Source organism: Macrotis lagotis, chromosome X (assembly GCF_037893015.1).
Source record: "Macrotis lagotis isolate mMagLag1 chromosome X, bilby.v1.9.chrom.fasta, whole genome shotgun sequence".
Classification (NCBI taxonomy): Eukaryota; Metazoa; Chordata; class Mammalia; order Peramelemorphia; family Peramelidae; genus Macrotis; species Macrotis lagotis.
This window is the reverse complement of record NC_133666.1, coordinates 641,195,052-641,220,543: the sequence shown is the minus strand read 5'-3', so window position 1 is coordinate 641,220,543 and position 25,492 is coordinate 641,195,052. Positions and strand designations below refer to the sequence as shown.

Sequence of the window (25,492 nt, the reverse complement as noted above, 5' to 3'; positions counted from 1 at the left end):
AGCTGGTTATTAATCTTTGCCTGAATCCTCTTATAAATATATACACATGTGTGTTACCTTCCTTGTAGTCTCCTTGCATGCTATGTGGAAACTGAGGCATACATTGGTTTAGTAACTTACTCAAGGCTATATATATATATATATATATATATATATAATAATAATAATACATATATATATATATATATATAGTGTCTTAGAAAGCATTTCAACTCATGTCAACCTGATTTTCATTCTAGTATGTTATTTACTCTTCCTACTAGTGTATAAGTTACTTGAGAGAAGAAACTATTGCCTTTTTGCCTTTGTATCTTTAGCATTTAGCACAGTGCCTGAAACTTTGTAGATTTTTAAAAAATGCTTTTTGATGAATTAAATGTGTAGAAGTGATTATTTCTCTAGAAGCTTTTAGACTAACTGGTTACTGAAGTCTTTTCAAATGAAGATATTCTGTTTCTGGAGACCCAAGATATTGAATGGTTTATGCACTATCACACAGGCAAGCAATGGTAGAGGGAATTCTTGAACCCATGTAATGGAATCATAAATTAACAGACCTTAAAGAAATCTTGAATCCAATCTATTTTCTTCTCTTTATTTACTTTTTTTGTTGATTTATTTTAGTTTACTTCACTTTCATTTCTGAACATATACCTTTTCTTTCTCTTGCTACTTAGTCATAGTTGGCATTTAACAAGAGCCACTTCCCCCTCCCCACGACAATCCCTCTTACTGAACCATCTTTTTTTTTATAGTTTTTGAAAGGCAATGGGGTTAAGTGACTTGCCCAAGGTCACATAATTAGGTAATTATTAAGTGTCTGAGGTCAGATTTGAACTCAGGCACTCCTAACTACAGGGCTGGTGCTCTATCCACTGTGCCACCTAGCTGCCCCTGAACCATCTTTTTTCAAAAAAGAAAATAAATAAAGAAAAAAATGCAGTTTAAACAAACCTATCATGACCTATAGAACATACAATATTCTATACCCATTTTCCCCCAATTTTGCAAACAAAAGTGTTATATATTTTCTCTACTCTTCTTCAGTGTAAACAGTCCTCATAATTAGAGAACATTCTGTTTTTTTAGTTTGTTCTTTCTACTTATATGAGATTGTAGATAGCATAGAGGTGAAGTACAAGATATGGAATTAGGAAGACCTGAGTTCAAATCCAGCTCAGACACTTACTAACTGCGTGATTGTGAACAGATTATTTAGTCCTTCCTTATCTCAGTTTCCTCATATGTAATATGTTGATAATATTACTACCTACCACTTAGGGTTGTTTTGAGGATCAATTTAGATAAAAAGTATAAAGTGCTTAGCAAGGTCTTAGCACACAATGAGTTCTACATAAATGTTCATCATCATCATCATCATCATCATTTTTACTATATTATGTCTACAATATCTATGTACATTATTGTGATTATTGTTTTTCTGATACTGCTTACTTCCTTTCTCATTAGTTCTTATAAATCTTTTCAAAGTTGTCTGAATTCCTTATAATCATATTTTATTAGAAACACAGTACTTGTGTTTGCATTTGGGTGGACAGCTCTCCTCAAAACCAAGGATATCTGAGTTTGAGTCCCACCTCAGACGATATATCCTCTTTGTCAGACCTTAGGGAAGTCTTTTGACTTTTCAGCGATCTCCCAATTGTAATTTTGTTACAGATAGTTTACCATGCTGCATTTTACATAGTGTCTTTAGGGGCTCCAATATAGTATCCCTTCATTTCCCAGATGAGGAAACTCAGACCTGGGGAGGTTATGTGATTTGCCAGACAGGAAATGATAGAACAAACCAGCAAATCTCGTGATAAAGAGTTCTATACTCTTCATCACATCACATTGCTGCTGGTAGAAGTGGGGAGGGCAGCAAATCATTTATCTCATACTCGAGAAGCATGATGGCTAATATGTCAAAGAATTGAGAGTATCTGAGTCACTGTCCCTCAAACCAGGAGAATGCTTCATAATCACAAGGGGAGGCCTGGTTTCCTGGTGAAGAGCATTTTCAGGGCTCTTTTTATGTCCTTGTTCCTTAAGCTGTAGATAAAAGGATTCAGCATTGGAGTTACAACAGTGTACATCACAGCTGTGGCTGTATCCTGTTGGGCTGTGTGGGTGGATGTGGGACTGAAGTATACTCCAATGATTGTTCCATAGAATAGAGAGACCACAGTGAGATGGGAACCACAGGTGGAGAAGGCTTTCCACTTCCCTGCAGTTGATGGAATCTTCAGCACAGTCACAAAAATTCGAGTGTAAGAGATAAGGATGACAATGAAGGGGATATTAACTGTTAGCACCCCTACTGTGTTGACCATCAGGTCATTGATGAATGTGTCTGAACAGGCCAACTTTAGCAGGGGACTGAGGTCACAGAAAAAATGAGGAATTTCAGTGTGTCCACAGAATGAAAGACGAGTCAGTAGGACAGTGTGTATCAGAGAAGTAACAAAACCTCCAAACCAGGATATTACTATCAGAACGACACAGACCTTTGGGGTCATGATCATGGAATAATGTAGTGGGACACAGATAGCCACATAGCGGTCATAAGCCATGACAGTGAGAAGAATACTTTCTATAGCCCCAAAGAAAATGAAGAAGAATATTTGTGTTAAACACCCTGCATAAGGAATTGTTTTGTTTCCAGCTACATGATTTGCCAGCATCTTGGGGATAGTTGTAGAGGTGAAGCAGATATCACCCAGGGACAAATTGCTAAGGAAGAAGTACATAGGGGTGTGGAGGCATGAACAGGTCCTAATAGCCAGAATGATGAGCATATTCCCCAAGCCTGTGATCAGGTACATAAGAAAAAACAAGAAGAATAGGAGTCTCTGCTGCTCAGGCTGGTCTGAAAGTCCCAGGAGGATGAACTCAGAGATTCCAGACTGATTTCCTCTTTCCATGGTTCTGTTGGAGGAAGTACACATGGAATAGAGATGAAATAAGAATTGAAAGATTCAACAGATTAATGCTCTCAGTAATTAGAAATCAATTTAATACTGTTTTATACTATGTATCAAATTAATGTTGTATTTTAATACTTTAATTATAAAGTATAATTTAATTAACTGAATCTATTTAATACACAAGAGATGAACTGATTCTTACCAGATTTGTCCCAGTAGAGTATAAGCTCCTGGACGGCAGGGAATGTTTAATTTTTGTCTTTGTATCTTCAAAGCCTAGTACAGTGCCCCACACATAGAAGAGGAGTTAAATAAATGTTTTTTCTTGTATCGATTTATTTTTTTTCTTTTTTTTTTACAAGGCAATGGGGTTAAGTGGCTTGCCCAAGGTCACACAGCTAGGTAATTATTAAGTGTCTGAGGCCAGATTTGAACTCAGGTATTCTTGACTCTAGTGTTGGTGCTCTATCCACTGCACCACCTAGCTGCCCCTGTATTGATTTATTTCTGGCAGTGAATCTGCATTTAACTCAGTGGCATTGAAAGAATCCAAAATCCAGGGTTAATGTTGGATTTGGAGTCAGAGGACATAGTTTTGAATCTGATTCCATCACTGCATCCCTGTGTGAACTCGATCAAGTCATGTATCTCATCTAGTCCTTATTTTGTTGATCTGTAAAGCAAGAATTGAGCAGAATGACTTCTACAGGTTCTTCAAGTACAAAATCTACAACCTTCTGAGCTCTTCCTGAGCCAAAAAGTCAATCTTACTGACTGATAACTGAAGCAAGACTCCTCCAGGCAGAATCCTTTGCTGTGAAGTTCACATTAGTCCCTTTTATTTCTTCCTTCTAGGACAAATTAGAATAGCCTGACTTTTTTTCTTTTGTCACAAGCCTTCAAAAAATAGAAGTCAGTCACTGTGTTCTTCTCTGGGTCTCTTTTTCCTAATCTATACCATCTCAGTTTCTTCTGTTCATGTCTGTGTGCTGGGAGCAATATTCTGACCCTTGCTTCCATGCAAGTGAGTCCAGTTTTTCTCAAAAAGTATACAATGCATCCTTGAGACTTAATTGGTTCAGGAGATTAAGGAATCAGGCTACTTACAGTGCTTTCTGGTCCCCTCAATACAAAAAATGTCATGAACTGCATTAGATGCTCTCTTATTTTTCTTTGGCGAACACCTCGGGGGGACTCAGATTAGGCAACTTTTTTAGCTGAAACAACTGGGTGAGTCTTTGTTGCCTATTTTTGTTGACTAGCTTCCAGATGGCACTTAAGTGTTGATTGTCCTAAAAGCATCTCATTTTTGTACTAATATCAAATCTTAATTTGCAGGGCATTGTCCTGAGTCAGGTCCAGTTGCAAACACCATTCTTGCTGTCTTCCTCTGGATGTGCTCAGAAGTGATAATGTCTTCTTCACTCTCATTAATTTGTCTGAGTATAAATGAGACCACTAGAAAGAATTCAGTAAACATTTCACTGGCTTTGGCAAGGAATTTGTGACTCTAGTGGCACAGGTGGTACAGGTGGACAGACCACAGGATTTAGAATCAGGAAGACTTGAGTTTGAATCCTACCTCAGACAATCTCTGGCACTTATTCTCTCTGGCCTTCAGTTTTCTCATTTGTAAAATGGGCATAATAACATCACATGAAAAATAGGATCAAATTAATTATGTAAAACACTTTGTAAACCTTAAAGAACTATAAAATGTTGTTCTTGCTCTTCTTTTCTTCTTGTTCTTGGTGTTCTTGTTCTTGTTCTTGATCTTCCTGTTTAAGAGATATTGGGGGACGGCTAGGTGGTATAGTGGATAAAGCACCGGCCCTGGAGTCAGGAGTACCTGGGTTCAAATCTGGTCTCAGACACTTAATAATTACCTAGCTGTGTGTCCTTGGACAAGCCACTTAACCCTATTTGCCTTGCAAAAAAAAAAACCTAAAGAAAAAAAGAGATATTGGGAATAAAGAGCTGACCTCAGAGCCAGAAAAACTAGTACATAAACCTAGTTTACATTGCTTCTGGGTGTGCAATTCTAGAAAGATCATTCAATCTCTTGGCCTTCTTATCAGTTCTCTAAAATTCTAAATTTTATCAGCTGACCTGCTCTGATAAAGGATTCATTCTAGATTTTTTTTGGTTTGCAATTTTTCAGTTGTGTTTGACTCTTCAAGACCCCTTTGGGGATTTTCTTGGCTTTTTCAGTTTGTTTCAGTTCATTTTATGGATGAGGAAACTGAGTTAGATAGGGTTAAGTGACTTGCCCAGGGTTGCACAGCTATTAAATGTCTGAGGTTTAATTTGAGCCTAGGAAGGAGAATCTTCCTGATTCCAGATGCAGCACTCTTTCCATGCATTGTACCATCTAGTTACCCTCTAGAAGTTCTTTATATTCATCAAAAATAATTTGTTTGTATTTCTTTTGCTGTCTATTTAAAGTGAATTGTTAGAGGAGAGGAAGGCATTAGGTTGTGAACAGTGCAATAAGATGATAGTTTCCTTAAATGAGATTTGGATTTCGAGATTAAGGCTATACATATACATAAATACACACATACACACACAAATATATATTTGTTTAGATGAAATAATTTTATATACATAATGTACATATATACTTATACATTTATACAGACATATAAAGTATGTATAAAAATGACTTCTGACCACAGATGAAGTTAATCAAAATCAATACATATTTATTAAGCATTGACTATGTTCCATGACTGTGCTGTGTGAGGATGTTACAAAGGAAGGGAAAGACATTTCTTGACTTCATGGAGCTCACAGTCTAATGGGGAATACATTATGCAAAACTTAATTCCAAACAAATTATATATAGGATAAATTGGAGATAATCAACAGAAAGAAGGTACTAGTATGGATAGGAATCCAGAAAGGCTTCTTGCAGAAAGTTTGTTTTTAGCCAAGATTTGAAGAAAGCAAGGAAGCAGAGATAAGGTGTCAGAGAAACCAAGACATGGGTGATAGCCAAGATATGATGTGTATTGTGAGAGGAGCCACAAAGAGGGCAGTGTCATTATAACACAGGGTATGTGTTAGGTCAGAGAGAAGGGAGGAGAATAAACTTGTAAGAAGACTAGGAAAATAGGAAGAAGGTTATGAGGGTTTTTTTAAGACAAGAAAATATTATATTTGTTCTGGAAGTCATAAAAGTCCTTGGATTTTATTGAATAGTGGGTTGGGGTGTACATGTCAGATGTTTGATTTTGTAAGATGAAATTAATAATTGAATGGAGATGGACTGGAGTAGATATTCTAGCATGCTGACCAACCAGCAGGCCTTTTCAGTTATATAGGTATGACAGTAGCAACAATGTTGAGGAGAGCAGGGGAATTTAAATGAGAGATTTTATGAAGGGAAAGCTGACAAAATTTGACAACAGAATGTCAATACCCCAACTATTGGGGTAGTCAAGACAGAATAAGTAGACAATGATTCCTAAGTTGGGTTCTTGGGGGTTTGGGAGGGTGGTTGTTTTCTTGATTGTAAAGAAGAACATGAGATGATTCAGAGCAAAGGAGATTTGTTTAATTTTGAGCATGTTGAGATTACAGGACATGCAGTTTTAGATATCTAATATGCAATTGAAGCTTTGTTATTGGAGGTCAGCAGAGAAGTTAGAATTTATTTAGTAAATTTGAGAGTCACTGGCATAGAGATTGAATCCATGGGAGCTGTCAAGAACACCAAATGAAATAGAGTAAATGGGGAAGAGAAGGGAATCCAGCACAGGACTCCATAGGAAACTTGTAATTGAAAAAAATTTTGAGGATATAAACTCATGTTCTGTAGGATCACTGAAAGAATTTTGGTAAACATTTTATAGCAAAATGAATGATAGGTACTTTATCCTGTTTCCCTACAATTTTGATTTAGTTTTCTAGGTTTCTATATTTTGAAAAGCTTCTCATTCCACATAACTTTAGGTTCTGAATATTTGTAATGTCAATGACTTAAAAATGGTCTCATATATTTGTGTATCATGCTATGAATGGTTGCAGATAATATAAAGTCAAGAAAGATTTGTTAAGTGCCTCTTGTGTACCAAACATTATGCTAAATTCTGGAGATACAAAAGAGATAAAAGATAGTGTCTGTAAAATAAGGAATTTACCTTTAAGGGAGAAGACAAGATGCAAACAATTATGAACGAACAAGTTACATCTTCCTAAATAGGAAATAATCAACAAAAGGAAGGCAATTGAATTAAATTAGAAGATAGGATTTTAGTTCTGGTACTTAAAGGAAGTCAGGGAAGTCAAGAGGTAGAAAGTATGGAGAATGATCCATGTATGAAGAACAGCCAGTGAAAATCCTCATAGTAGGGAGAAATAGTGTTTCCTTTGACAAACAAGGGAGACAATGTCAATTTATTTATCTGTGTACATGGGCCATTCCTGTCCTCATTTTCATCTCCTAGTAGAATGTTAACCAGTTGGGAATAGGGAGTATTTCATTTTTGTCTTTTTGTCACTAGTATTTATTACAATAACTTGTACTGTTGTGATATGATATATAATTATTCAATTCAACTGCCTTTGATCACAACTCTCAATAATTACCTGAGGACAGGAGTACAGATCTTGTCAATTCCAAGTCCAGCTCTCTATTCATTCCACCAGGATCATCTGGTCCTCTGAGACCCAGGCCTCTTTTAGCAGCAAGAAAAGAGACAAGTGATAATAATTTGTTAAATGGGAAAGGAGGTGGAGAAGATAAATAGAGACAGAAAACCATAGTCTTCCTAACCATTTTAGGAAACTGAATCTCCCTCTAAAGTTTAAAATTTGTGGAAGGGAGGCATTAATATATATTAGAAAGAGAATTGGAACAAAAGTAAGGTTTTGGTTCCAGATCTATGATGAATACACTGTGGAGCCTTGACTGACTCCATTTATGGCTTTGGTTCTCTAAGTGTTATGTGAAAAAGTTGAAAATGTGGTTTCTAAGAATCCTTTTAGCTCTGATATTTTGTATTATAACCTCCCTTTTAGTTCTGATCTTCCAACTGAAACATTTTAGGTCTTCTCTTGTCTTTCTCAGTTTTGTTTTGTTATGTTTTTTGAATTCTTTCTAGCTCTATGATTAACTCTTCTATATTCTTTTAAAAATTTTTTTTAGATTTTTCAAGGCAATGGGGTTAAGTGGCTTGCCCAAGGCCACACAGCTAGGTAATTATTAAGTGTCTGAGGCTGGATTTGAACTCAGGTACTCCTGACTCCAAGGCTGGTGCTCTATCCACTGTGCTACCTAGCTGCCCAACTCTTCTATATTCTGAGAGTGCTTCTTGCCCTTAAACTCTATATGTAAGGTTCCTCCTGACACATTCTGTGTTCCTAGCTTCTTAAAAATTCTGACATTCTTTAATTTTCTAATATTCCTTGCTCTATATAAGTTGTCCTCATATATGGAATATGTAGAATTCATATAATATATAAAAGATACATTGTATTTGAGAACTTTCCAAGTTCTAACAGTTTATGTTCTATGTGCTATGATCCTTCCCAACTCTGGCATGTTGTATTTTTGGATACCTCTTAGTTATGACTTTCTTATGTCCTATGCTCTACAAAGCAGCCTTGTGGAATAGTAGATAGAATTATGGACCTGGAGTTAAGTTCTACTTGTTGTGTGATCCTGGATTTCACTTAATTTCAGGTTGCTTCAGTTTCCACATCTATAAAATGGGGATAATAAGAACACTTACTTCCTAAGGTCTTGAGAATTAAATGAGATAAAAATTTGTAAAGCATTTATCACAGAGACTGGTACATTGTAGGAGCTTAATAAAGGATTATTTCTTTCCTCCCTTCCTCCCTTCCTCCCTCCCTTCCTCCCTCCCTTCCTTCCTCCCTTCCTTCCTTCCTTCCTTCCTTCCTTCCTTCCTTCCTTCTTTCCTTCCTTCCTTCCTTCCTTCCTTCCTTCCTTCCTTCCTTCCTTCCTTCCTTCCTTCCTTCCTTCCTTCCTTCCTTCCTTCCTTCCTTCCTTCCTTCCTTCCTCTCCTCTTTCACTGACACTCTAGGTTTCTATGCTATGCAGTTTCTTCCAGTTTTAGCATTCTGGGTTTTATTGTCTAAGGTCCCTCTTAGATCTGACATTTGGTGTTTGTTGTTTGAAGGTCCTTCTCAGCTCTGACATTATAGGTTCTATGTCCTGAGGTCTGTCTTCTTTGTTCCAAGGACACTTCTACCTCAAACGTTTTATGTGGAATATGCTTGATTCCCTTTCAGTTCTTTTAAGCTTAGATATTCCATGAATCATATTCCAAGAGCCCTTAAAGTTCTGACATTCAAGTCCCTTTAAGCACTTAATGTGTAATATTTAATGAGACTCATCTACAGCATTATGTAGTGTGAGATTTACATTTGAAATGGATATAAAGCATCCTTTACAGATTCACTTACTTGGACATTTGTTTGAATTAAGTCTTCTTTTCCGAGTGACTTAACTCCATTGCTTTCCTTGGTTTCCTTCCCACAGCTGAGATTTTCAGACAGGGAAACCAGCTCAAGTTGTCTGTCCTTCCAGGAGAAAGAAGCCTTGAGGTTTTGACTGAGGCTGCATGCATGAGAGCAGGAATCAACTCTGTCTCCTAGGAGGCATGGGTGTGGGTACAGATAATTGTATTTCCTTTTTCTGGGATTCCCTGGACCCAAGGTCTAAATTCCCTTAGCGTGTTATTAGAGAGAAACATCATTAATTGTCCATTTTCCCACTCTGATCTCTTAGAGCTCAACTTGTTTTCAAGAGATTGTCTAAATTTCAATTTTTTTCACATTAAATGTCATGAATGATGAGAACTTCCTACATGTTGTTTTTTTCATTCAAAAAAAGAACCTTAGAGCCTGGAACTGGAAGGAAACATGCAACATAGGATGTCAGAGCTAGAAGAGTTCTTGGAATATACAACATAGAGCATTCAAGTTGAAAGGGGCCTTAGAACATTGTTTCAGAATCTTCCTGAGATGAGTGGCATAGTTATGTTTTGAGTCTTCTTAATTCTCTGATTCCCTGTTGGGGCTTAGATCATCAGTATATGACCTAATATGACCTAATCCATGTCCTTCACAAGCACATGGATTCAGAAGTCTAAAACCCCAAGTTTATAGTTTCTTAGGTTTAGAGTTGAAAGGGACTTTTGCATCATTTTGTCCCACCTCATTTTAGTGATTAGGAAACTGTCAAAGGTTATAGGTTACAGAAGCAGGATTCAAAATTTTATCCTCTGATCCCAAATCTAATATTTTTTAGAGAAAATAACAATATCATCACTGAATATCACTTTTCTGAGGTTTGTACAATATCTATCATAGGGAAGGGAGATATTTGGGGATTTTTTTCCTATTTCTGCTTCCCTTTCATTATCTGTAAACCATTAATTTTCTTGTAGTTTATACTTTTGGCAGATCTCAGGAGAAGTGGCCAGTTACTATGGATTTTGTTCACAGACTACAGCCCATGAAGCTTTTAATTTAACAGAAGTTATCAATTATTCTCTCTTGCAGAGTTATCAGCTCTCTATCCTCTGAATCCCTGGCAGTCTGGGAAACAGATCAAGATGCAGATACTTCTTGGTAAACTGTTTTTTGAATTCCATATTTAGTTCTGTCATCTCCCTTTGCTTCTTTTCCAACATTTATTACTTACTCATTTTTATAATTCTTCCCTCCCTTTCCCCCCAAATTCTGAGTGATACATTCTTTCCCCCCTCTTTTCTCCTCCACCCTTTGAGAAAGCACATAATATGGTTTCAGTTTTTACATATTTAATCATGAAAAATATTTCCATATTAACCATGTGGCAAAAGATGCACTATTACAGTATTAGCTTTCTCTCCTTCCATCTTCCTCTTTCTTCCTCCTCATTCTATCTTCTTCCCTCTAGCTAATTCCCTTTCTCCCTCCCTTCCTCTACCCCTTACCTGGAGACTTACTTTTCAACCTGTCTACTTTTCCTGCTGGTGACAGTGTAGTCACACTGTCAGCTGCTACACTACTACTTAATTGCCTATGAATGGTACATTGCCACTCGAGGATGCTTGTCTTTTGTGCTCAAAGAAGACCATGACACGAGGGAGGTCATGCCACAACAAGCAAGTGAATAGGATTTGAGTGAGGAGGTGCTGTGCTAAATCACTAGTTTCCCCTACTTCTCTAGAATTATTTGGGTCCAGTGACCAGATATGGATCAGGACAAGCAGAGATGGCTTTGTATGTGAGGCAATCAGGGCTAAGTAATTTGCCCAAGGTCACACAGGGTAGTAAGTATCAAGTGTTTGAGGTCAGTTTTGAACTCAGATTCTCCTGACTCCAGGGTTGGTGCTCCATCCACTGTATCACCTTGCTGTCCCTACAGTACCTGTTTTTCTGTAATTTTGTGTAAATTATGTGTAAATTTGTGTCAAAAAGAGTTCTATTATGAGTTTAGGATTATTTGGGATGATATGAGCCCTCTGCTGTGTCTGCAAGGGGAGGATGAGCACCCACTTTTCAACCTTCCTAAGATTTCAGAGCCATTCTTGTGCCTTATAGCTGACAGGAAGAACAAGTCTGAGTGACAAAAATCACCTTTTCATTATAGTAACATAACAAATGATAAAAAGCCTTTTCATCATTGTAATATTTAAACCCTCAGTCATCAAGGACAGCAGGAAGCAGTATATTTTCTTTGAAATGTGTGTTTTTGCATATATGTTAGGAAGTGTGTCTAGCACAAGTTCCTTGAAGTAGATCCATCTTCAACTTTATTAGACTGTACATTGATCATATTTCTCAAGGGACAGGGATTGGCTTAAGAAGGCTATACAACAGACTTTTATTTTCTCTTGCCTCAAGCCACCATTGTCACTGAGCAGGGAAGTGAGAAATCACTGTCCTAGTGTGTTGGAAATTCTAGACAGAGAAAACTTTGGAAAATGTGCCAAAAGGGAAAGGATAGAACTATTTCCATAAATCTTCCTATAGACTATAGAGGAGAATAGTTCCTTATGAGATTCTATGTTCCCCCATTTCACAATCATCAGTCATGTTTGAGAAAACCCAACCACTGGGTACCAGAGAGGATTTGCTAAAGTCATCCTTGCAAAGAAGGAAATATGGTGTATATCTGCTTCCATGAATAGAGCTTAATCCAACAAAGGATGGGATACCAAAGGATTCATTCCTGTTACATAAAGAAAAAGAAATTGTGGAGTGGTGGAAAGTTCCTTGACCAAACTTGAATTACTCTCTCCAAGAGCTTTTTCTTCCATTCAATGTTACTGGAGATAGCTACCTCCCCAGCACAGGCCCGTCATAACAATATGAGTCGTAAAAATATGCTGGGCTGTTGTGATAACCACCATAATTTTGATTCACAGCCTCAAATTTCTTCCCTCTCCAATCTATTGTCCACATGCCTGCCAAAGTCAAAATCTCAGATCTTGTTATATGGTTCTTCAAATATCTGTAGTGCCTTTCTATTTCCTTTAGGATAAACTATGTACTCCTCCATTTGGCTTTTAAAGCCCTTCACTACTTGACTCCGGTCTATAGTTTTAACCTTATTGTACATGATTCCCTTTCAATCACTCTTTAATACACCCCAAAGGACCTTTTTTGATATTCCTCACACAAAACTCGCCACCCCCCTATCTCTTGTCTCTTTACAAAAATTACTCCTCATTATTTGAATACACCAAAGTACTCTCTTGTATGGTTGAGTCAATTTATAGCTCCACTGACAGGCTATTTGTGTATCTTTCTTTTTAGAGCACCCCCAACACAATTTATGCATTTTTAATTATTTTCAATTTGCTTCATGTGCGATAAAGCTTCAGATTTTTGTGTTTGTGACAGAGCAGTCATTAATACGATTGATTATAATTTTCAGTCTTTACTTTTTAAAGAATTGTTTACTTAGAGATTCTCTTATTGATAGGGATTTATTTTATTTTCAGGACTTTTCTACCTAAGGAGGGAAGTTTTTGATATTTGGTTGCATGTGAAGCATTTCTACATATACAGTGACTTCATTTATTTCCTTTATATTCATGATTTTGCGTTGCTTTCCAGAATGCTTAAACCAATCCATTTAATGATAATAATGTTGGTCCTTCATTTTCAAAGAAGACCATGACATCAGGGAGGTGATGCCATGCCATGCACTTGAATGGGATTTGAGTAAGGAGTGGTGCTGTGTTAAGTCACCAGTATCACTTTCTCCTCCAGAACCATCTGGGTCCAGTGGCCAGATATGAATTAGGACAGCTAGAGATGGCCCTGCATGTTTGGCAATCAGGATCAAGTGACTTGTCCCACAGCTAGCATCAAGCATCTGAGTCTGGATTTGAACTTCTATCCTGCTGACTCGAAGGCCAGTGCTCTATCTACTGCATCACCTAGCTGCCCCCCGTTCATTTACTAATAATTCCCAAATGTTTACTTATTTTTAAAAAAAATTAAAAGTTACTTTCCTTGAAATTTTGTACTTTCTGTAGCTCTAAATGAATTTTATTATTATTTTGTCTAGCTCTAAGAGCTAGACCTACTTGGAATCTGGAAGAACTGAGTTCCAGTCTGACCTCAGGCATTTGTTAGCTATGTGACCCTAGGCAAGTCATTTAACCATTGTTTGCCTTAATCTGTTGGAGAAGATTGAAACCCATACCAGTATCTTTGCCAAGAAAAGTCCAAATGGGTCACAAAGTGTCAGTCATGAGTGAAAAATCTGAACATCAGCACAAAGTTCCACCTGAGTAGTTATTTTATTTAATATAAAACAAAACTGAAGATCAGGTTAGTTCAATGTTACACAGCCATCAAGTGGCAGTAGAACTAGAATCATGCCTACTGTCAACTGATTCCATCTTCTATCCATCACATTGCATTGACTCTTGAGGAGTTTAGGGGTGTACACTTTGCATCTTATACTAGAAAGGATTCATTGAAAACCTTTTTCCACAGCAGTGAAAATGCACTATGAGAAAAGCTGGGATGATGCTTTGTAGTCACAAAGATTGGCCTGGTTTCCTGGTGAGGAGCATCTTTAGGGCTCCTTTCATGTCCTTATTCTGTAGGGTATAGATGAAAGGGTTCATCATGGGGGTGACCACTGTGTACATGACAGCTGAGGCTGTGTCCTTTTGTGCTGTGTGGCTGGAATTTGGATTGAAGTATACTCCAATGATTGTCCCATAGAAGAGACAGACAACAGTGAGATGGGAGCCACAGTTGGAGAAACCTTTCCATTTCCCTTGAGCTGATGGAATCCTTATCACAGCCACAAAAATGTTAACATAGGAGACCAGAATGCCAATGAATGGAATTACAGCTGTAAGTCCTCCCATTGTGTAGATCATCAAGTTGTGGATGAAGGTATCTGAGCAGGCCAATCTTATCACCACATTGAGATCACAGAAGAGATGAGGGATTTTAGTGTGGTCACAGAATGAGAGTTTGGTCAGCATAATAATGCATATCAGGGAATTAAAACAAGGCCAAAACCAGGAAATTGCTACCAAAAGGACACAGACCCATGTGGTCATGATCATGCTATAGTGTAATGGGGCACAGATAGCCATATAATGATCATAAGCCATGGAGGCAAGGAGGATGCTATCTAATCCTGCAAACCAACAGAAGAAGAACACTTGCATCAGGCAGCTGATATAAAAGATTACTTTGTTCCAAGACATAGACTTAATCAGCATCTTGGGGATGGTGGTGGAGGTGAAGCAGATGTCGACCAGGGACAAGTTGATAAGGAAGAAGTACATGGGGGTATGGAGACCTGAGTCAATCCTAATGGCTAGAATGATGAACAAATTCCCATCACTGTGATCAGATGCATAATCAGAAATACAAAGACAATGAATCTCTCCTGCTCTGGCTGGTGTGTGAGACCTAGGAGGATGAACTCAGACACTCTTGAATGATTTTCTCTTTCCATGGGTCTGTTGGGAAACACATGTAGAAAGAATAAAATAAAAATTTCAAACATTGCATTCAAAATTGATTTGAAAAATTTTTTAAAGAAATTATCAGTGAAGATAAAGTTAAAAAATGTATACTATCATGAAAAAATATTTGCACTGAGGAAAATATCAAAGCTAAGAGACTACTACATAAAATACACTGAGAATCCAGAAGATATTTCCCACATAAGGGGATTTACCTACTGATAAGTGGCAAAAGGATAAACAAACATTTTCCCAAAGAGGTCAAAGTCAATAACCACATAAAACAATGCTATAAATCACTGACAATAATAGAAATATGAATATAAATTAAATTAATCTTGATTTTTACTTGACACAGAAAATTGATAAAGAAGACTAATGTCAAGAATGCTCAATATTGGAGGTTATGTGGGAAGAAAGGCATCATTATAATCTTCTTTTTTTTTAAGATTTTTCAAGGCAGTGGGGTTAAGTGGCTGGCCCAAGGCCACATGACTAGGTAATTATTAAGTGTCTGAGACCGGATTTGAACCCAGGTACTCCTGACTCCAAGGCTGGTGCTCTATCCACTGCGCCACCTGGCTGCCCCCATTATATTCTTCTGACTGAATGGTAGAGTTGCTCAAATGTATTCATTTTCAATTTGGAATGTTTTAAGATATGTGATCAAGCTTTTCATGTCCTTTATCTCAGAGATCCCAATTCTGGGATTAAACATATTAAGGAAGGCAAAGACAACACAAAGTCAACTAAAATATTAATTAATAAATTAATAAATATTAAAAATAAATTCACGACAGCATCCTTTTGGTAGCAAATACCTGAAAAAAGAAGAGGAATAACTACTGATTTTGGATGTTTGATATTATTTTTTCTTTTTCTTTTAATTACCCTCTTAATTTTCTTTTAATTTTATAAATAAGAGCATATAGGAGCTAGAAGATTTGCTCAGGATTATACATCTAGAAAATAATAATAGAATCAAATCTAATAAATCTCAAACTAGAGAAATCATTGGAAAAAATCTTCAACTAGTCACAGAGATGTCATCACCAGGCTAACATTTTACCAAATAAATTACTCTAGGCTCTAACTAAGAATAATACATGAGTCATCTATCTAGGTTTGTAATTTGTTGATTGTATTTAAATATTTTTATTTGTCAAAACCTAGGTTTCAGTCAGGAAAGGTGGGATGGAAAATGCCTCTTTGGTCATGGAATTTTTGTTTAATGTTTAAGAAGAAGTCAGTTTGAATTGAGAGTCTCCTTACCAGATTGTTCACAGAATATTTTTTTTAATCATAGTACAACACAAGATTGTCACAGAGTGATTATAATCTACATTAGTGGAATAGATCCTTAAAGTCCTGTAATAACCAGATCAGTTTAAGATTCATTCGTCATCTCCATTATTTTGACCTCAAAATTTTATTTTTTGGGGGTTTCTTCATCATCTTGTTTTTTAAATAGGTCTTTTATACACAGAGCCATGTTACACTGTAATCCTTTTTATAGGATGACAATATTTGAATCCAGAGTTAATACCAGCTATTGGATGGAGGCACAGAAAGAACCATATACTATGAGACTATTGCAAATAGATTTATAAAATTGATAGACATGTCAGAGAGCACAAGTTTCACGTGCACTGAGCTGCTTCTGTTTTAAAAGAGACCCACAGAATTTGAAATTATGACTGTGATGGTAATAGTCACTTTCTTTCTTTTAAAAGCAGAAACTATGTCTTGGAAATGATCAGAACTGCTGAATGATAGATATACCAACTAAAGTGTAGAATCTGATTAATAAGGAATACATTGGTGTATATACATTAATGCTATCACTTCGGGAGCTTTGAGATCTTGGGACTTAGGCAATGGATATTATTTTTGAGAAGAAAATCAAGTTCAGGCATTTTAATATCATGAAAATATCATTGTTGGGGGTTATTATAAAGTGCTTTAGGGATTTATATTTAGAGAATGCCACAGAAGTGGGAAAACATAGGACTTGAACACACATGGACAAGTATACACATACATATATTATAACTGAGAAGTGACTTTCTCTTTTTTTTTTTAGTTTTTTTGCAAGGCAAACGGGGTTAAGTGGCTTGTCCAAGGCCACATGGCTAGGTAATTATTAAGTGTCTGAGACCGGATTTGAACCCAGGTGCTCCTGACTCCAGGGCCGGTGCTTTATCCACTATGCCACCTAGCCGCCCGACTTTCTCCTTTTCTATAAAGATTTTGAGGATATTGTTTTTAATGCCTTGCATTTTGTTGTTACTGTATGACTTGCTGTTAGAGTAAGAAGTATAGACCAGGAAGAAAAAGAGCCGTAAAAGGGATCTGTCAGTCAAGACTATGGCCTCAGATGTCTATGAAAATTTAAAATGTGAAACTGAGTAGGAAGATTAAACTAGAAATCTTTGCAGTAGAATGTACTTTTTTTTAGATTAAAAAACAATTATTAAGCACCTGCTAGATACCAAAGAACTGGGAACAGGAATATAAGCAAGACAGGTTTGCCTCTAAGGAACTTATATTTTTTTATTGCAATGTTATTTTTCTAAATACATGTTATGAAAGTTTTTCAACATTTATGCAAATAAATATATAGATTTTTAATTACAAAATATCCTTCATCCTCCTTTCCCACCCCTCTTCCCTCAGTGATTAACAGTCAGGTTAATAGTGAATTAACACATTTGTGTTAAACATGCTTACAGATTAGTCATTTATAGTATAAGGAATCAGGAATAAGGGAAAGAAGCATATATGATATATTTTTCAAAAAGTGAATGTAGTGTTCATGAGATTCTGAAGAGGTTTTTTTGGTTTGTTTTGCTTTCTTTTGGTTTTCTTCTTCAAGATGGGGATATCATTATCCATAGCTGATTTAATAGTATTGTCCTAGCTCTCTTAACTTCTGAGAGGAGTTGCATTCATGAAGGTTGATCAACTCACATTGTTTTTGTTAATGTGTAGAATGTTCTCTTGGCTCTGCTCCTTTCACTCAGCATCAGATCTTGTAATTTGTTCTATGCTTCTCTAGAGTCCAATCATTTATGTTTTCTTATAGAACAATAGTATTCCATAATATTTATATATGATAACTTGTTCAACCATTCCCCAATTGAGGGCATCCCTTCAATTTCCAATTCTTTGCTACTACAAAAATATCTGCTATGAACATTTTGGAAATGTGAGATTTTCCCCATTTTTTATGACTTCTTCTGAATATAGAACTAAAATTGGAATTGTTGGGTCAAAGGGATTGATCAGTTTTATTGCTCTTTGGACAGAGTTCCATATTGCTCTCCAGAATGGTTGGATTACTTCACAACTCCACCAGCAACCTTTCCAGCATTGACCATTTCCCCTTCATTTTAGCCAATCTAATAAGTGTGAGGTGTTACCTTATAGTTGTTTTAATTTGCATTCCTCTAATCAATTATGTTTTGGAACATTTTTTCAAATGATTCTATATAACTTTAATTTATTAATTTAAAACTGTCTATTCATATCCTTTGACCATTTATCAATTGGGGAATGACTTGTGAACCTATAAATTTGATGCACTTTTCTAGAATTAGAAATGATACTTTTATCAGAACTCCTAGTTGTGAAGTCTGTTTCCCAGCTTTCTTGCTTTACTTCTAATTGTGACAATATTGATTTTATTGATGTAAAATCTTTTAAATTTAATATAGTCAAAATCATTCCCTTTGCAATTAATAGTGTACTCTATTTCTTGCTTGTCATAAATTTGTCCTATATCCATAGATCTGATAGAATATTTCTTGTTCTATTAATTTTTCTATGATGTTGTACTTTATGACTAAAGCCTGTACCCATTTTGAATTTATTTTGGTATAGGGTGTGAGATGTGGGTCTATGCCTAATTTTTGCCATACTATTTTCCAGTTTTCCCAACAATTTTTGTCAAATGGTGAGTTCTTATCTCAGAAGCTAATGTCTTTGATTTTGTCAAATTGTAGATTACTGCAGTGATTTGCTTTTGTTTCTTTTGAACCAAAACAGACAAATAAAATTATAGACCAATTTCCCAAATGAGCCTTGATACAAAAATCTTAAATAAAATGTTAGCACAGAGATTATATCAAGTTATTACCAAGATAATATCCCACGATCAAGTAGGATTTATATCAGGTCAGCACTGATGGTTCAATATTAGGAAAACACTCAACATAATTGAACACATCAATGGCAAAACCAACAGAAACTATATGATTATCTCAATAGATATCCCTATTAAAACACATTCCATTCCTATTAAAACACAAGATCATATAGGAATAAATGGATTTTTTCCTTAAAAAAGTGTCTAAGATTATCAAACAATATTATATGTAATGAAGATAAATGAGGGAACATTTCCAATAAGATCAGGGTTGAAACAAGGATCCCATTATCACCATTAGAATTCAAAATAGTATTAGAAATGTTAGCTTAAAAAAATAAAGGGGCAGTTAGGTGGCCCAGTGGATAGAACACTGGCCCTGGAGTCAGGAGAATCTGAGTTCAAATCCAGCCTCAGACATTTAATAATTGCCTCGCTGTGTGACCTTGGGCTATTCACTTAACCCCATTGTCTTAAATAAATGAAAAAAAAATAAAAAAGAAATGCCAGCTTTAGCATTAAGAGAAGAAACAGAAATTGAAGGAATCAGAGTTGACAATGAGAAAACAAAGGTTCCACTCTTTGCAGATGATATGATGGTATATTTACAGAACTTGAGAAAATCAACTAAAATTACTTGAAACAATTAACAAATTCAGCAAAGTAGCAGATATAATATAAATCTACATAAATTACTAGAATTTCTATGTATGAACAACAAAATCCAAGAGCAAGAGCTAGAAAGAAAAATTCCATTTTTAGTAACTCTAGACAACATTTAATACTTGAGGATCTACTCCCAATGCAAAACCAGAACTAGTATAAACAAAATTGCAAAATATTTCTCATCAAATAAAGTCAGATCTAAATAACTTGTAAAATGACACTTGCTCATGGTTTGGTAAAAATAATGTAATAAAATAACAATTCTAACCCAATGAAATTGTTTATTCAGGGTTATACCTATCAAACTACCAAATAATTATTTTAATAAATTAGAAAAAAATAGTAACAAAATTCATCTCCAGTAATAAAAAGTCAAGACTATCAAGGGAACTGGTAAAAAATCAACATTAAAGGAAGGTGGCCTTGCTCTAACAGCTCTAAAACTATACTATTATGTGGTAGTCAATCAAGCCTACCTGGTTCTGGTTAAGAAATAGAGTTTTGGATCAGAATTAGGATAGGTTCAAAAGAAACAGTAGTAAGTGACTGTAGTAATCTCCTGTTTGATAAACTCAAATACATTAGCTTCTGGGATAAGAACTCACCATTTGACAAAAATTGTTGGGAAAACTGGAAAATAGTATGGTAAAAATTAGGCATCGACCCACATCTCACACCCTATACCAAAGTAAAGTCAAAATGGACACAGGATTTAGAGATAAAATGTGACACCACAGATAAATTAATAGACCAAGAAATACTCTACCTATGCGATCTATTGATAGGGGACCAATTTATTACCAAGGAAGAAATAGAATACTTTCCCCTTAATTCTATACTGAAAATGACTAATCTGTAAACATGTTTAACACAAATATTTATGTGCAGTACTAACTTGACTTTCCGCTGCTAAGGGGAGAAGGGTGGGAAGGGAGGAGGAAGGAAATTTTGTAACTTACAAATATACATATGCTTTATGGCTGAATGTTAAAAAACACTTTCATAACATGCATTTGGTAAAATCAAATGTCAATTAAATGTATATATTCCTTAGGGGAAGACCTGTCTTACTTATATTCCTATTTCCAGTTTTTTGGTAAATAGTAAGTGCTTAATAAATGTCTTTTAAATTAAGAAAAAAGAATCTGCAGAGATAGGCATCCCACAACATTCTCAGGAGGACTATTTCATCATCTAATCATCTAGACCACATCTGCCCTTGCTGTTTGCAGTAATTTCATGAGGTACTTTGTAAATGCTTTCCTAAAATACAGGTGAACCAAACTTTTCATAGGAGTTGACCTTAATTCTTTCTATTTCTATTTCTAGTACTTTGTTTATTGGATCATGCCAGCTGTAACCTCTTACTTTGAGTGGGGTAGGGGAAGGGTCCTTCATTTTTTCCTCAGGCTAAATAGACACATGAAAGTTAATTATGTTGCTGAATAAGATTTTTTTGGGGGGGGGAATAAAAGGGGAGATTTTGAAAATCACAATATGTAACCCTGTCTGCACAGGGATAAATTAAAGAGAAACAGAGGCATCAATGCGTAGGGGAAGGAGTGTTGGAATGGGATTCAAGAGATCTAAGTTCTAGTGTCAGTTCTTCCACTAGTGGAATCTGTGACCTACATCAGCTTTTGTATATGATATCTGAGTTTTCCCAAATTTGTCTTTACAGCCTGTCCTTTTCTGATAGTCTAGGCATAAGTCCCATTCAGCTTGCATGTTCCAGCTCTACAGTGTTCTATATTTTCTGGTCTCAAGTCCTTTTTAGCTCTAGCATTCAGTGTTTCTGTGCTGTAAGGACTTTTTCAGCATTAATTACCTCCGTTTTCAAGTGGTGATGGTAAACTCAAATAGAAATATATCCACTGTTCCATAAATAAAGCTTCCTGTAGGCTACATAATTACTATAAAAATGTAATGTAATTTATGTTTTATTATATTTCTATTTATTTTAAAAATGTTACCAAGTTGCATTTAAATCTGGCTCTGAGAGCACTTATGAGAGTTTTGGGCCATAGACCTCCTGTTTTGAGGGTTTGAAGTCTCTATTCCTAACTCTTTCTGGTTCTTATATCTTCTCAGAAACCTTTTATCCCTGACCCTTCAAGGTCCCTCTGAATCCCCTGATCTTTGAAATAATCTAATCTCAGAAACCACTGCCTCATTTTACAAATTATACTTGTAGCTTAAAGTAATAGATTTAGTTCTATGTCCATGTCTGTGCTAGACATCAAATAGCACATTATTTTTAATCTTATGAAGCTCTGACATTCTATGTTCTAAGCTTGAATATTTTATACATCAAGATATCCTCTAGCTCTATTCATAATTTAAATCCTTTCCATCTTTGATATCATTTTCTATGTTCCAGTATCTCATCCAGGTCTTATATTCTGCCTTTTCAAATTCCTTTAAGTAATGCATTTCTGAGATTCTTTGTGTTGCATTCACAGCATTACTTTGTGTTAGACTGACCTTCACATGAACAGAATGTGTCCTCTGCCTATGCACTTTTATGTTTGGCCTGAATCTTCTCTTCTATTCTTGAAGGACTAAGCTGTTGCCTTTTCTGGGCCCCTAATGACGATATGTTTCAAACAGGTAACAGGCTCAAATTGTGGACTCTTCTAGGAGTAAGAGAAATTGAGGCTTTGACTGAAGTGATGTATATGAGAGTAGAAGTCTATTCATTTCCCTAGGAATGACATGTGGACAACATTGTAAGTATTTTACAAGAACACCCTTGACCCAAGGCTCCAATTCCCTCAACTCCTTGTTAGAGAAAAACACAAGATAATTGTGTGGCCTCCACTCTTCTTTGGACTCTGCTTCCTTTGGGGAAGAAGTTGACTTAGGTTTATTTTCAACAAACTGCTCTCCAAGCATCATTGAGAGCTCTTTTTGTTTCTAGTTATTTTTCAACAAAAGGGATTTTAGATCTTGGAGCATAGAAAATTGGAACTGATATGGATCTTAACAGAGAGACCATTGGACATTAGTGTTGGGAAGCACCTTAAGACATAGACCATATGTTACTGACATATCAAAGTCTCATTTGGACCATAGTTATCACATGTTCCCAGATCTAAACTTAAAATGGACCTCAGAGACTTATTATTTAGTCCAAATTACTCATTCCAGAATTGAAGAAACTGTATTTTAGGTTAAGTGATTTGTCCAAGGTTAAATAGACCTCAAAAAGTCTTTTAAACCATGCTGTCTAATTTCAGGATCTTTGCCGTATATGTATATTTTACTTTTTTCAATTCATTCCTCTCAACTAGGTTATATGGGAATTCCACAATTTGACATCACCCTAATTCTGGTGCAAAGACCAACTTCCTCTCCTAGTATACACATTCATAGAGCTTAAAATGTAGACTGATTTGTTCACAGATTTAGTGGTGATTTTATAATTGAGGAAAATGAGTCCTGGAGAACTTAAAGGAATTTTATAAAGTTACATCATTCACAATTATAAGACTTAGGCTTCTACTTGTTCTTCCGAGTCTAAATTCTGGCTACCTAGAACTTATCAGAGTTTTTAAAATATGGAAATATCAGCAATTAGTAACCTTCCCTCAGAGATCTGTTTTTTTTTTGGTTGTTGTTTCAGGGAGATTTAATTATCCTTATATGAGTGATACATCAAAGGAGCTCATTGAGAGACATTGAGGTCCTTGGATTCCAGTCTGAGAATTCACATTTATGTCCCATCATGATCTCTGAGAAGAGTGGTTCCCAAAACATCCTCCATCTCTAGACCATAAGATTGAAAAGATAGTTTAATCGTTCTTCTTAAATTTGCCATTGATGTATGGCACCCAATCCAGAATCAGATGCCAATAAGTGGCCCATATTAGCACCACAGTACCAATAGAACTCCATGTGCCAGTGGTGGGAAACCAGTATTTGACTGGTTCCTTGTAGCATGGCCCCAGGAACTTGTTCAGCATCTCTATCTGGCTAGCCTCAGTGCCTGCTTGGTCCACTTATTAGTCAAGCCATCTGCTTCAGGGTCACCCTGATCCTCAGAGATGGGATACATTGCCCAGATCTGTTTAATCTCATGTTTTTATAGGTTATTTTTCATATTGGTGTTCTATGTTATGGCTTTTTTTGCTATCTCCATGCACTGATTTCTAATAATTGCAGGATGGTTATCATATTCTTAATTTTCCAGAAAGTTCCCAGAAATCCCTTTTTCAGGGCACCAGCTATCTGCACAGATGAAAACTGAAAATGTAGTTCCTTCTTTTTTTCTCCCTTTCTCTTTCTCTCTTTCCCTCTTTCTCACTTTCCTTCTCTTTTTCCATATCTTTCTTTCTCTCCTTTCTCTTCTCTTTCTTTCTTTCTTCCTTTCTTCCTTTCTTTCTTTCTTTCTTTCTTTCTTTCTTTCTTTCTTTCTTTCTTTCTTTCTTTCTTTCTTTCTTTCTTTCTTTTTCTTTCTTTCCCTTCCTTCCTTCCTTCCTTCCTTCCTTCCTTCCTTCCTTCCTTCCTTCCTTCCTTCCTTCCTTCCTTCCTTCCTTCCTTCCTTCCTTCCCTTTATTCCATTTCTCCTATCTTTTCTCCTCTTCCTTCCTCTGTCTTCTTCCTCTTCATTGATTTTATTTCTTTTCTACTACCTCCATTTCCTCTAATACTCTCTAAGGTTACACAAAGCACAATAACCTAATATTCAAAAACAATCATACATCAAACACTAATACATGCTTTGATGACTAAAAACATGTCTCATTTTGCATTTTGAATGCATGATTCATTTTTTCAAAGCCAGTGCATATGTTGCATGGGTGATTATTTGTCTTCCGGAATCATTGTCAGCCATTTTGGTGAGTAAGAATTTTAGCTATTTCAAAGTTATTTTTCTTTACATCATTATATGAAGTGTTTTCCTTACTGTTCTTGCATTCATTTATCTTAGGATACTATCTATCAATTGAGAAACAGCTGAGGGTCATATTTATCAGGGAAGTGGCGTAAAGAGTTTTTTTGTTTCCAGTTACATAATAAAACAGTATCTTACAGATTGTGATGAATGCAAAGAAGATATTGATCAGGATCAAGTTTATGAGGAAGAAGTAGTTGCATATGTGAAGGTTTGAATCACTGCTAATTGCCAGCATGTTGAGCAGGTTCTCAAGCCCTGTCATCAGATGCATAAGCAGAAAAAAAAGAACAAGATCATTATCTGCTTTGGCTGCTGTGAAAAGTTCAGGAGGATGAACTTAGATTCTACTGATTGATTTCTCCTTCCATGGATTTGTCCAAAAGCATATGTGGGAAGGAGATGAAAGTAGAATTTAAAAGGACATTGAAATGGATTGAGGAGGAGATGGAGAAAGGGAGAGAATTTGGAACTCATTATAAGAAAATAAATTTCATAAAGGAAAAATAATAAAGCACACACACACACATAGAGAATGTTGCAATTACTCATATGCATATATGCATAGTGGTTATCTGCAAGTGTAATATAAGTGGATAGTCAGGTATTTTAATTTTGAACTAATTTGATGGTGTTGACCTTCTTCCAAGAGATGGGATAACCTTGAACCTTCTTGACAGTGATGACCTTATGCTGAGAAACAGGGTAGGAGATAATTGTATATTAAGTAGAAAGGCCAAGGTATGTTGGCCTGCTAAACTAGCTAATACAGGAAATTAAAAAAACTGTGTCACAAACCAATGTTACAAGGTGATCCCAGGTTAAAAAATGAATGCATGAATTATAAAAGAATCATTGAAGCAGTTGAATCTGCCCCTGTAGC

General features: G+C 35.9%; 2 protein-coding genes and 1 pseudogene across 2 annotated transcripts; all 3 read right to left on the bottom strand.

Moving 5' to 3' along the window:
• Positions 1–1,985: 1,985 nt before the first annotated feature.
• Positions 1,986–2,927, bottom strand: LOC141497487 (olfactory receptor 1f45-like). The gene has a single exon (XM_074200138.1). It carries the CDS (start codon positions 2,925–2,927, stop codon positions 1,986–1,988), a length of 942 nt encoding a protein of 313 aa, XP_074056239.1.
• Positions 2,928–13,948: 11,021 nt separating this feature from the next.
• On the bottom strand, positions 13,949–14,889 carry LOC141497486 (olfactory receptor 1f45-like). Its single transcript, XM_074200137.1, is given in 2 exon segments — positions 13,949–14,772; positions 14,775–14,889. Coding segments are annotated over 2 exon segments (939 nt in total).
• An 8,617-nt stretch (positions 14,890–23,506) lies between these two features.
• LOC141497485 (cytochrome b-c1 complex subunit 10 pseudogene) lies at positions 23,507–23,677 on the bottom strand (annotated as a pseudogene).
• Between the last annotated feature and the right edge of the window lie 1,815 nt (positions 23,678–25,492).

Bases quoted from the DNA above. Each gene is read 5' to 3' on its own strand.
- LOC141497487 (XM_074200138.1), bottom strand. From the start codon at position 2,927: ATGGAAAGAGGAAATCAGTCTGGAATCTCTGAGTTCATCCTCCTGGGA.